Here is a 13,583-nt window from a genome sequence, read left to right on the forward strand (position 1 = left end):
CTTAAACGCGTTTTATTTCTAAATTTCAATGAACGTTATCTCTGGTTGCCTCTGACGATTTGCAACACCTGCGATTCCCTCGAATCGCCAGAAAACAAGTTTCATGACAATTCAGTATGACGTTATCAATCTGACGTTTATGACGTTATCAAATGACGTTATCTACGACTGCAGAGCTTCGCGTCTAATTTTTACCTTCATGCGTGGTTTCTTTATAACTAAGCTCTGCTCTTTTTTGTAAAGCAGCACAAAAAATTCATTTATTTATTTCCTGCTGCCGCTTCTCTGTCCGTAGAATGTATCTCGTACTTCTGACTAGTAATATACGCTTAACTCTATCAACAACGCTTCAGTCAGGTTATTGTTACAGATTTGATAGATCTGCTCTGCACGCGTTCGTTGAAGCGTCCTGAAGGTTACGTTGCTAGGGGTGCTGCTCTTGGTTTATTATTTATTTCTTGCGAAGAAATAAATAAACCCGTTAACAACTACCGAAGAATGGAGGCGTGTGTCTTGTGCACTAGGTTGTCGCCCGTAGCTCTGAACGATCGTCCAATGGCGGCTCTCTCTGTGCTGTCGCGCCGGTTTATGACGTCAAATGCGGCGCGTAATAAAGCGGGCCTATGTAACAATGTGAGCTTCTCGTTGCGTGCAGCGTAATAATCTTTGGCTCGCATGTTTATGACAGCATTGTCTACAGATAGACCGCGTTCGAAAAACGCTGCGGTGCCCCTCCGGTCAAACTTCTGCCTGTCGCGGTCTCGGTTTCAACACTGGTGCAACGAAGCTCGCGTTTCGGTGTCCAACGATCGCTGCGAGTACCTGACACTCGACCTATTGGCATTCGCAGGATGAGGTCACCTGAGCGCTTCCCGTCGGAGGAGCAGCAGCCGCGCCAGCAGCAGAAGCCGTCATGAGCCCGTCTCGGCTGCCCCGTTTCCGGCCCCTGTTTTTGCTGGTGACGGCGCTCAACGTGCTGCTCCTCTACAGCGTGGGCCACTATCTGTGGACGCCGCGGTCCGCGGCCGCGCCCTCCTCGTCCGCGGAGGGCTCGGGCTCCGCCGCCGGCGCCTGGGAGCGGGCCACGCCGGTGGGACACCGCATTCGAACCGCGGGCTGCACGCTGCCCCAGTTCGACGCGTTCGACCCCTCCGTCAGGCCGTACTTCCGGCGCCGTTCGGAGACGCGACGGTGCTACGGGAGACCGAACTTCATCACCGTCAGGTGCGTTTTCCTCCCCCTCCTTTGACCTCAGTCTTCTGTGCCGTCCCGGCAGGCCCATCCTGTGAACGAAGCGAGCGCTGGCAAATACTTTTGCGGAAGTGGCCCTTTGTCCCGTAGACTATAGTATAAAGAGACACTAAATAGAAATATTAAAGAGAACACGCCCAACCCTGTCGGCGGTGTGTGATTTCTCTTCTGTCGCAAATCAGGCTCTCTTTTTTTTTATTTTCCGGTGACAACCTAAAATGCAATACGTGCTCCACCCACAAAGCCGCACTGCGACTACCCTCTGTGCATATGTACCCCGACACACAGTTCCCGAAAGATACCGATATTGAAATAAATTTACCTACCTCATGACGTCACGGAAGCTAGCGAACGTAAGTGGCGGGCGCATCTATACAAATCATATTTGAATTGGACGGTAGGTTATATATTATACTGCGTTCCTAAGTTGTCGGCGAATACAGTAAATTGGTAAACTGTAGTGGTAAATTACGCGTCTACTACAGTAAAATGGTTACTCTTCCAGTAAGAGGAGTACGGTATAACAGCCATAGAAAAGACGCGAGAGAAGAAAGACAAGAAGGCGAGTGGCAACCCCACTCTGCAGTTCACGCCGTGACGTCTTAATCTTTGGCGTCTGCTTGTATTTAGTTAACTGCTTATTGGCATGGAACTGCCCCCGCGTTGTATTTTGAAAGAATCAAATACTCAACTTAGTGACTCTCGAGAACTTTTCCTGGTCCCCCGTAACGTCACACTGACGTGCCGGCGTGGAGGCTTTGGCGCAGAGTTCGAGAGTGAGTGTTCGGCGTGAGTTCGAGAGTGTTCTCCAGCAATAATCGACGTTCTTCACTATGTGGCTGCCAATAGTGTTGTGAAGGACACTTTGCCAGTCCAAACTGATTTAGTGTTGATCTTTAATGTCACTTTATGGGCACTGTACTTGGATTGAAAGCAACATTGACGGGTAAATCGAGTGCTTTGCCATCGGGCAATTTTTCCATTGAATTGTGTGGAGGAAGTTGGTGGGACCGCGTATGTTCAACTACACTCCTACTGTGGAATCTCTTTATTCTCACTTCCCCGGGCTTTTGTTTTCATGGTGCGAACACCGCCCGCTCTTTAGCACAGTGGGCCTACAACCTGCTAAGAACTACTACTCCCGGCATGCTTTGCGACAATGGTGGCCTATACTGAAGCTCGTCGTGAAATCGCTCTATCGAATTTTCGAGACACATACACATGGGACACGCAGTTATACTCCCGCTATTAACGAAACGGCCAGCGCTCCCTTCGTTCTCAGAGTGTTTCCTTCTGACGGGACAATTCGCCAGAGGGGGCCAGTTGGCTCCCAGCTGGAGCTCTCCATCTATTGCCGACATAAAAAAAAAAGGTATACCTGCTTCTTTTTGTCTTTCTTTGTTACCCTTTTCTTGTTTGTTATTCTATCTCTTTGGAGCGCACCACCTACTGCCGACCAAAAAGAAAGGTATGCCGGCTTCCATCTGTCTTTCTCTGTTATCCTTTTCTTGTTTGTTATGCTATCTCTTTGTTTGTTATCCTGTTTGTTATCCTTTTCGTTGTTTATGTTTGCCACTTGACTCGTATCCGTTCCTTTCTGGCCCTTTGGTGTCTCTCACTGCTTTGCCATCTTCCTCTACCACTTTTGCTTTGTTTCTGTTTCTTAATAGTCTCTGGTTCGTTCCCTTCCATGGCTGCAGTGGACCTTGTCGAGGACAAGCTCAAGTAAGGCATATCAGTCGACGTCTTGTACTTAGGGTATATTAATTCATTAAAACTTTAACAATTGCCTGTGGCAAATAGCACAATTGTGCTCGTTGAGCTGAATTGCTCGAAGAGGCGAACAATGCTTGCATGACAAATCGAAATGCATAATAGAATAACTAACAAAATTACACTTTTCTAACGAATTGATTTAGGGCACATTTAGCAATTTATACACCCAAGGAAATTTGAACATTGCCACCTTCGGCTATCTGTCAAACTTCGCCGCAGTGCACCACCAGTGTTTAGGTGGGGACCATAACACTGCTATAACGCAGCAGGGAGGTTACGGCCAAGAAGATTACACACGTGTTACGACAGAGTGCCGCAAGTGCTTAAAAGGGCTCGTAAAGTGTGAATGCTTGCAAAGTGCCGCAAGGTCCAGCGCTTGTCCTGTCTTCTTTCTCGTGTTTCGTTTGTGCGTGCGCAGCCCAAGAATAGATAGGTTCCGATTGGCCCGCTTACCAATCCTCCTACGTAAATGCTTATTTTGTTAGAATGGAGAACCTTCTCGACACTGCCAAGGGAAAGTTGTTGAAATATGACCGATCTCTGAATTTTTTTTTTAATGCCGGTCGAGTTATGCACTGCGGTGAAGCTCGACAAATGGCCGCAGGGGCGATGTCCAAAATTCCTTGCCGTGTTGGCATATTCATTTAGAACGAATTCTGAGGGTGTACCTGACATCGAGATTTGCGTTCCAATATCTGTGGCGAAATTCTGGGGCGTTCTGGCTAAATTTGTCCTTTAATGCACAAAAGAACGTAATTGCAATATGTACCCGAAAATAACTGGCTTAGAAAGTTGATCAGTGCATGTGTGTTAGTTAATTAGACGCTATGGACCTCGTTTGCTTGCGCAAATAATGCCCGCCCCTTCGAGTAATCCAGGTCAACGATCTCAATTGTGCTAGCTGCTACAGACGATTACTGAATATTCTGTTACATATAAAAGAAAGACCGCTTGAGATATATTTCACGATGGTATGAATTTTCTAATTATCGACATTTTCTCGTGTAGGAAGGCGATTTAACCGAGCAAGTAATATTCATTCGCTTGGGCAAAGCGGCCGCAACGTAGTGACAAGAGGGCTCGGTTTGAAATTTGTGATCGCTGGTTGGATCCGAAGTATACTTACTCGCCCACGTCGCTTTACGTTACGTCGCGACGTGCACGAGCTAGAGCGTGAAGGAAAAACGGTTTCGACCCATTTTATGTAGCCATATCCAATGATCGCTGTCAGTGAACCAGGTTTTAGCGAGCGTGTTTGCCGCCAGTCAGCGTTGCGGCATTCCCATTTGCTTTGCTTCTTTGTAAATTTGTTCTGAGTGCTCAACGAGGAAATGTGTACTCTTTGGCGCTGACAACATACCTCGCGTTCCTTTGCAGGGATGGATTTCCGGCCATCATTGATGAAAATCTCAAAGAACATGGCGTGCTTCCAAAGGACCTCGTGTGCTTCTACAAAGAAATCTACCGTAATGAATCTTTGAAGAAACCCGACGAGAAGTACTTGTATAGTTCCAGAGAGCGACTCCTGTTTGACGAACCCTTGAGGAAGGAGTTCCTCTTCGTCGAATGCGCCACGAAGCAGTCTCCGGAGCAGTCGTTTCACGACCAGTTTCTCCTCAACCCGGTGATCAAAGGCAGTGTCGAGGAACGCTGTCGCACGGCGCCCGCCGGAACGCCGCACAACCTGAGCGTTCTAGTCCTCGGTCTCGACTCGGTCTCGTACTTAAACTTGGACAGACACCTGCCGGAAACCGCAAAGTTCGTTCGTGAAAAGCTGGGTGCTTTCGAACTCCATGGATACAACAAGCTCGGGGACAACTCGTATCCTAACCAAGTTCCCCTGATCATGGGCCTCAAGGACCACGAGGCGACCAAGGCCGCTCCAGATGGGTTCTACGACGACCTGAGTGGCCGGTTCATTTGGCAGCTGTATGGCGAACGGGGTTACCGGACCATGTTTCTCGAGGAGTCACCGTTCTACGGCCTTTTCAACTACTTCAGCCAGGGCTTCCGGCGCGCACCAGCCGACTACTACCTGCGACACGTCATCATGGCCATGGACGACTCGCCAAAGAAAACCCAAGACTGGCAGCGCGTCCGCTGCTTGGGACCCACGATGCCGTTCGAGGAGCTGCTGGACTACCTCGCCCGCTTCACGGACGTGATGGCCGAGCGTCCGTTCTTCTCCTACACCTGGATCAGCGAGATCACGCACGACTCGCTGAACAGTGCGGGCTACGCAGACGAGCCCTTCCGGCGACACCTGGAAACTCTTTACTCTTCCGGCACGCTCAACCACACCGTTCTCGTCTTCCTCAGCGACCACGGCTTGCGGTTCGGCGACGTTCGGGCAACTTACATCGGCAAGTTCGAGGACCGCCAGCCCTTCGCCTTCGTGGTCTTCCCGCCGTGGTTCCTCGAGCAGAACCCAGAAGCGGCGCGCAGTCTGCGCGCCAACCAGCGCCGCCTCACCACTCACTTCGACGTGCACGCCATGCTCGTCGAGCTGCTCGACTACCCGAACGCCGAGCGACCAAACTCCACGTACGGACTCAGCCTGCTGCACGACGTGCCCGAGACGAGGACGTGCGCCGACGCGTCCATCACGCATCACTGGTGCGCGTGCAACGCCCGCTCCGACGCCGCCGTTTCCGGTGAGCTGGCCTCGACGCTGGCGAACCACTTCATGTCCAAGATCAACGGCTGGGTGGCCCAGGCAGCGCGGAAGTGCGCCGAGTACAAGCTATTGCAAGTCATGGACGTGACGGCGCTCCAGGCGACCCCTGCTGAGCGTGCGACGAACACGAGTCACTACTGGGTGACCATCAAACTTTCGCCGGGCGAGGCCGTGTTCGAGGGCACGGTGCGTGTGCAGGGAGACAATGTGACGGTGCTGAAGGAGATCAGCCGTTGCAACTGGTTCGCGGGCCAGTCCTACTGTGTCCGCAACCACTGGCTCGAGAAGTTTTGCTATTGCCGTCGGACGGTCGGAGAGCTGGTTTGATGTTGGCGGTCCTTGTGTAGACCGTTAGCTCATTCACCGTCGAGAATGTTGATCCGCAGCGTTAATTCCCATGAGCAGCAGCACTGCCGGAACAGAAGGTATATAGGCATCTACAACGTTATTTACTTCCTTCTAGTGAGTATTTGCGTAGTAGATTGGCAGTGCTATGGGCTTTTGCGTGACCGTGTTAACCAGCGCTAAAGCATCCGTTGTAAATAGACCGGACTTTCTCCAAATGTGATATACCTCCTAGGAGGCGACGGCAGACCTTTCTTCGCCTTCGCCATCAAACCCTCTTTGACGGTTGTGCCGCGCTGAAGCAGGTTAGTGGGAGCTCTTTCCGCCTAATACTGCCTGCTCCAGCATCGAGATATGCAAGGTTGCTCCTTTTTTGGAATAGGAATCGCGTACGGCGTTCGTTACCTTAGCGCAGGGAAGATAATCCAGCCTCAACTACATTCACAATACTGTAACCTGACTTGATCAAACCGCCACTTCGGGGATGCATGGCGCGAACTTCCTTTACTCAGTGTACCAAGCGTGTGCAAACTAGTCGCTTCCACGATTGTTCGCCGTCTCCCGACGTAACCAGACAAGGAATTTTTAGCCTGTCCGCATACGCATTACCATTTGCGGAATAAAGGAATACCGGAGACGCAAACGGGGAGCAGCAGCGCTGGTGGCGCCACGTGGTGACGCTGAGTTTGAGTAGAACAAACAGAACATGGCTCCAAGATCCGATGGCGCGCGTTGATTTAGACCGCGCGTGCTGCACGATCTCGGATTCTGTGCACAAAACTCGTGTTATACTTAGTTTCTGGCGTAAAAGCGACAAGCACCAAATGCACTTTCATTTCGGCGAGGACACTCATGGCACGTGAAGCATCTTTAATGCGCTGCGGTTGAATAACATGTTACAATTTGTCGTTAACAGTGTGGCTGCCGCCCGTCTATGTATCCGCTCTTCCGGTATTCCGTAAACAGCAATCCTATACGGGCAGGTTACATTTCCGGTGCCGGTAGGTCGCACGAGGCATTCTCGGTACTTTCGCTCATTTGAGCTTTCCTATGCGTAGAGAACATCGGGCTTCACATATTCGCAGCCGAGCCCATGTCGGGGCGTGTACTCCCGTTAGGGTACCGTAAGCGTTGCCCGTTGTTATTATGTAATACTCGTTGCCATTTTTTGCAGCGTGCAGCGCATGTGACGCAGAATCATTTCTTATGTTCGTTTGTTTACTTTGGTTGCAAGGGCTGGAACCGAATACTATGTAGTCCAAAGACGCTGCGACATTCGTTTTACTGTGACCGCGCCAAATAAGGTGCATGAAAGTGCCAAAAGACACGCAGGCGTCATCATTGATTTTACGAAAGTTCTCAGACCTTTCATCTCATTACGCTGCACATTATGAATCTCCATTTTCGTTGCGGTGGTAGTAAAGCCGATTTTTGCCTGAGAATACAGTGCATAATTGCAATATGGGTCGGGCGTGTGCGCATCTGCCGAGCCGCCATATATGAAGCTTCAATTCTTCAAGTCCGTAGGCATGATGGTAATGAAGACTTTCATTTTGCGGCGACTATATAGTGACCATGCATTCCCTCTCTATTCAGCTTGGAATTGCGTAATGAACGAGTGAAAGTTCAGTCACAAGAAGGAAAAAAAAAATCACTTCAAGGCCACAAGAACGGGCAGTCCCGCTCACATCCCACCGTCTTCCTGCTGTGGTCTCGAAAGAGTCTTCCAAGGCATATGACCCCACGTGACGGTCACTCTCTACGCTAATTACGGTCACCGAGCAATTAGCGGCTGGTTGTGCGTTCAAATAGACCGCAAAGTTCGTTGTTGCCAACGACACGCCGACCAAATGCGGTCAGAGAGTTATTGGGTTCGTCACTATGACGTTAGCAGAGCTTTCCCCCTACGAATGCCATCATCTTTCGGCAACGCTCACTTTACTTGTAGGCCTATCTACCATTCGCAGTTTGCTAACAGGCTTTTCAACCTTTACTTCGCTGCTTGACGAGTTGCATTCAGCCATTAAAGAACAAAATCGAAAAAAAAACTTTGTCCTGTCTTTTGCTTGCAACCCAATACGTACCATCGTTACAGGGCCACGTTCCTATATAGAGAAAACCGATTTAGTGTAAACTGATGAAACATTCCTTCAAAACTGTATTGTTGTTAATTTCGCGGTATTCGGTTGATTACTTTAAGAAAGAATGAAAGCCAAACTTCAAAAAAAATTTTTTTTTTCATTTCGTGAAAACATTTGTGCGGTGGTGCGCCAGGGTAGCGTAACAAATTTCAAAGTATTCTTGCAGGTCGTTGTGGTGCAGTAAATGTTCTCTAAACTTCTTAGTCAACAGAGTCTTTGGCTCCTTTTAGGCTCTTGTAGTCCATCTTTACTGATGAAAAATCAGCTAGCCCCTAACAGACGCCGTCAGAATCTATGACGTCACACATGGCTACTGTGGGAATTTCAAGGCGGTGTCGCCACCGGTCTTTCGGTGTTGCGTCGAGGTTTAAAAACAAATTGCTGGAGTGGAGAGGACCTCTCAAAAGGGAAGCTGGACCGCCGACATCTTACCACAGGTACCAAGAAAAGTTAGCGAATAGCGGGAATTATGCGAAGCGCTTTCTTCCTACTCCGTGCTATTTAGGATGGTTAGTTAATCTTGCCGTGGAGATATTGTTCGACGTCTTTCTTTCTGTCACTTGTTTGACACGGAAGCCTTGTAACATTTTATAGTAAATCATGATATGAATACGCAGACAAAGTTAACATTATAGCCATAAACCACGAGGTTTTATTTTCCAGTTAGGCTAACATTTACGATACTTGAGCAAAATGAAATGAGCTGTGAGCGGATTTCAGCTGGTTTCACCTGTGCTGGTAAGAAACTGCGACGGCTGCTACTCCAGCAATTTTTACAGCGAAGCTGTTTATGGCTAGGGTTCCGTGCACTTTGTTCTGCGAGTGCAAAAACCATGTGCCGATCCTGGGGATAGTGCAATACCGGGACGACCCGCGGCGGAAGTGAAGCAGGCTCACAAACTCCGCCAACTTGCAAAAGTGAGGTTAATATCTTGCGTCCAAATAGAACCCGTATCAGATATTAAGCTGATAAGCACAAATACTACACTTTGACTCGCGTCGGCTATGTCTACCTTCGCAACGCCCTCTCTTTGTCGGCGTTCCAAGCGCTTGCGTATCTACCTTCCTTCCGCTCTCCCGTGGTGGCGGTCCAGCCGAAACGTCACGTGTGCCTATTTCATTCGGCTCCTCCGAGCCGCAGTACCGTCGTCCACGCGAATGTATATAAAAATCATGGTAGATCAGTTCGTACCTTTGTTCATAATTCTGTGTTACCCCTGTGTCGTGTGCAAAACAGCTTCGCTGGCCATCCACCTTGACAGAGTGGTATGGCTAATGATTTTTTGTTAAACTCCTTGGTTGCGTCTTTTCTGGCTTACGAAGCTTCCACGCCAAGGGTTTTCTTTCTTTACTTTGCTTTATTTTTCTATTGTCGAAGCAGAATTTACTCATTAAATTTACTTAGTGAACCTCACTGTTACCGTGATCTGAGGTTTCGTAAGCCAGAAATTTCGTGTAAATGACAAACGGAGTTCCCGCACCAGCTTCCTGTGGCGTCACAGCCTTTTGGCAATTCATCTTGTCTAGCTGAATGCTTGTACGTAAAGAAGGATTACGTTGTATTCTAAGTTATAACCAAATGTTCAGCATAGGAACATTTCCTCGGGTAAAACGGCACAAACACGAGATAATACTTTGAAATCAGTGACATCACGCTGACTGACGTGGCTAACACACACACTGACTAACATGGGTGACTATGCGGGTAACCGCGGGTTTATATAGTCGTGGCGTCGTGCTTTGTTGTCCGCGGTGCAGGGACCGCAAGCCTTAGTCTTGTAGTAGAGTGCCTGCATCGGCTGCAGGAGGTTGTAGGATCAAAACTACGCTGCCCACCGGTCATCCGAATGGACACATGGCGTACCCTTGCCCGGCACGTGGGTTTCTTTGGGGGTCAATCGTTCTGAGAAAGTAGCCTTCACCATGCAAATGCAGTCTAACCCTGCGGGGCCAACAAAACCACGAAAAAAAGGGGGGTGATGGATCTGGATGCCAGCAGTTTCTCATGTGGCGTCCCCACAATGCGCCTGTTATGTGGGGACGCCCTCGGGTTGGAGAGAAACGCTCCTTCCCAGGCGCTTGGCCGCGAGCGCGCTTGTACTCGTGTCGTCTACCTTCTGTCAGTCCTAGTCTTGCCGAGCTGTTGCCTTCTTCGAGAGAATGCAGCAAGCCGACTAGCCCAGCGTCGCTCACTGCCGCTTGTGCCCATTTTGCCGGTAAGTTTGTGGCCGGCGGCAATACTTGTCCGCCTCCAACAATCGCGGTGGATGCTCCACCAGAACGCCGTCTGTGCTTGGAGAAGCACCGCCTGGAGACCACGCCTAGAAATATCTACAGCGCCATCTTTCGAGATGCGAACCGAACCGCCACGAGTAGACGAGAACTATAGGCCGGGTGACATCTGTACCCATTAGAAAAACCGCCGAATTTCCGGACCGAGATTCGAGCCCAGTGCCACCTGCACAGGAGGCAGACGCTCAACCGCTAGGCCACTGCTGCAGTCCTGGGTCTGAACCTGGTATAGCAACTGTACATATACAAGGCATTTAACTTCCTTCCACATGAGGGATCATGGAGCATAGTCTTCTACATAAATTACCGGAGGGAATGGCACCGCGGCCGCTCCGCCACCATGGAAAAGAAAGGTCGTGCATGGGATCCCTAGCCTTTATGCTTGTGACTTTACGCTATCTTGTAGTGTTCATTATTACGCTTTAATTCATCAACGCACGCATTACTTCGCCAAAACATTAACCATGGTGTCCTCCGTCACTCCCTGCCCACCCCCCCACATTCTTATTACGCGAGATATTATATCGGTTGTGTTCGCAGTCCCCCAGGGCAACTGTATAAATTCTTTGTTGGCAAAACACATTCATAAAGCGTCGAATTGCTTCCACGCATAATTCACTGCAATTTCATAATTAATCCCCTGTCTTTGAAGTTTACCTACATACTGCCCATAACGTGCATCTTATTTTCGCAATATATAAACAAAGGAGAAAGAGGAAGCAGGAATAGACGGAAAGACAGGGAAGTTAGCCAGTTCTCAGACCGGCTGGTCCCAGTACCCTTTCCTGGGCGTTTGTCAAGACTATATCTAACACTCTTGAGGGTTCTTTTCTGAGCTCACTGAAGCGGGGACACTCACAGGGAAGGTGGGTTATTGTTTCCTAGCAGCTTCAGTTATCGCATGAAGGGCTGTTGGCCATTCCGATCCGAAGTAAGCAAGCATTCGTGAAGGCCACGCCAAGCCACAAACGGCACAAAAGCCTCTCCTCAACTCTAGATAGTCCTGACGGAAGACGTAGTCGTAGATTCGGATTCAAGTTGTGGATACGAACGTTGGTAAAATCCGTCGAGTTCCACTGTGCAAGTGTAAGTTCATGTGCAAGCTAACGAAGTCCTGCAGACGATGTGTTGAATTTTGTGGTGACGGACTTCGCGGGAATAACAACTCCTCCTGCTGAGCTTGCAGAATAAACTGAACCATCCGTGTAAATGTGAAGGCGTCCGCTGTGCTTCTCACGTAGTAGTAGTAGTGTGGCTTGTATGTTGTAGGGCTAAAAATGACAGTTGTGTTTTCGTTTGGATTCCAGGAGCAGTTAGGAGAGCTTCGAATTAATGTAAGTAACACAAAACAAGATCCCTTTAGTTCACCAAGGACATCGCTGAAACCAAGTCGGAACGTGTTATGACGTCTGAAAAAATAGGGAAAGAAAAATTGACTGCACCCTAATTATTTGCAACGCTTCTAACCGGACTAAGAGCATAAAAAAATTGCCGCAAATTGCAGTTACCATCTTCCCCCTCCCGTTTTCATAAAATATAGGCCTATTGTAACCTGCAGCTATTTCGGGACACTGGGAAGCATAGCTGATAGCGGCCATATCATACGCTCTTACAATTGAATACGAAATTTTTTACACAGGCTGTGTTTGATCCAACCGCATTAAACTTCGCGCAGAGAGTTTCCATAGCGTACCACAAATTTTCGCTAATTTTGCTCTTGGTGGCTTTTACAGTTCTGCAGGGAAGCCGGGCTCATTTCTTCTTCACTCGTTAGACACGCTCATAACACTCTAGAGTGCCTGCATATGCAATTTATTGCGAAAGCCCCAATTACCGATCTATTTTGAACTTACCTACACATCACCGACTAACTTGACCTTACCAGGGACCTAACATAACGAAGCTGTCTCCTTTACTTCAGTGAAGACACCAGGCGAAACTAATATATCATGCAGGCATCAAAAAGTAAAAAGACGAAAGATGACGGTTCAATAATTATTTGTAGCGCTTCTAAGTAAGCAAGAGGCGTTAGAAGTAGATGACACATTGCACTTAAAATGCTGCCTATTCCTTCAAAGTATAAAATATATGAAACGCAGAGTTGAGTTCTTTTAGGATATTAGGAAACCTAGCTAATAGCAGCAGCGTGATGCTTTCGAACAATTGCTTACAATTTTTGTAACGCTGTATTTCATCAAAACGCATTTACCATCGCACATAAGCTTGGCGTATTGTTCCCCTTAGGGTCGCAAAATTGGATCGCAGTTGTAATTATGTCGGCGCAGCCGTCTAAGCTTTACACCGCTCGTAAAACAGATTAATAACGCTATGGAACACTTGTGTACGTCCCCTCGCGAAAAAGAAAAGGTAGCTGTCATACCCTACATACACCGCATGTCGCACAATTTGAAAAAGATTGCCAAGCGAGCCAACGTAAATGTTGTGTTTTCTGCCCCGTGCAAGCTCTCTAAGCTCTGCAGAATGACCAGCCCTTTTTTTCCGCAAGGCACCGGCCTGTGTCACAAAACACGATCACAAATACGTAGATTGTCAGGCAGGAGTCGTTTATGAGATTGCATTAGATTGTGGTAGTAAGTACGCGGGCAAAACGGAGCAGCGCCTGAATGACAGGCTGAGGCAACATAACAACAAAGTCAACATTAGGATGCAGAGTCACCTGGCGATTCATTGTAGAAACTGCAAATGTAAGCCAACTTCCACGCCTGCGCTGTGGTTGCCAGAAGACATGACAAATGAGTTCGATTAATAACCGAGGCCAAAAGGATCATTGATGCAGGTGATAAGTGCGTAAGTGTTGCATCAATTTCACTATCACGCAAGGAATTGCTGCACCTGAACGCGAATGCGCAGTGAGAAACTGTGATTACGCTCCCTGTATAAAATAGTGGCGTTTTTTCCTGATTAAACATTGTTTGAAGTGGCACCCTGTGTCTTTGTGCGTGCGTGTGTGTTCTCTCTTCGTGCACCGTCGTTGTCGCGCCTTCAGATCATGCTTAACCAACACGCCCGACTATCCATCCTAACTCCATGGGACGGAAGACTTCGAAAGACCTATAGCCCAAAAGCAACGCGGTAGTCAA

General features: G+C 48.6%; 1 protein-coding gene and 1 pseudogene across 2 annotated transcripts in view; one reads left to right on the top strand and one right to left on the bottom strand.

The window, feature by feature from the left end:
• Positions 1-8,097, top strand: part of LOC135920415 (uncharacterized) — a 32,602-nt gene extending 24,505 nt beyond the window's left edge. The window contains exons 2-3 of one of the 2 annotated variants that reach the window (XM_065454684.2): positions 851-1,224; positions 4,405-8,097. In XM_065454684.2, coding sequence (XP_065310756.1) covers positions 914-1,224; positions 4,405-6,031 — 1,938 coding nt within the window. In that variant the 5' untranslated portion in view covers positions 851-913 and the 3' untranslated portion in view covers positions 6,032-8,097. Of the gene's footprint in view, positions 1-850; positions 1,225-2,926; positions 2,977-4,404 lie in introns of those variants that run through there. The other variant, XM_065454691.1, reaches the window with a different exon arrangement.
• A 921-nt stretch (positions 8,098-9,018) lies between these two features.
• LOC135920588 (U2 spliceosomal RNA) lies at positions 9,019-9,197 on the bottom strand (annotated as a pseudogene).
• Positions 9,198-13,583: the final 4,386 nt, after the last annotated feature.

The sequence above is a fragment of the Dermacentor albipictus genome, chromosome 2 (assembly GCF_038994185.2).
Source record: "Dermacentor albipictus isolate Rhodes 1998 colony chromosome 2, USDA_Dalb.pri_finalv2, whole genome shotgun sequence".
NCBI lineage: Eukaryota > Metazoa > Arthropoda > Arachnida > Ixodida > Ixodidae > Dermacentor > Dermacentor albipictus.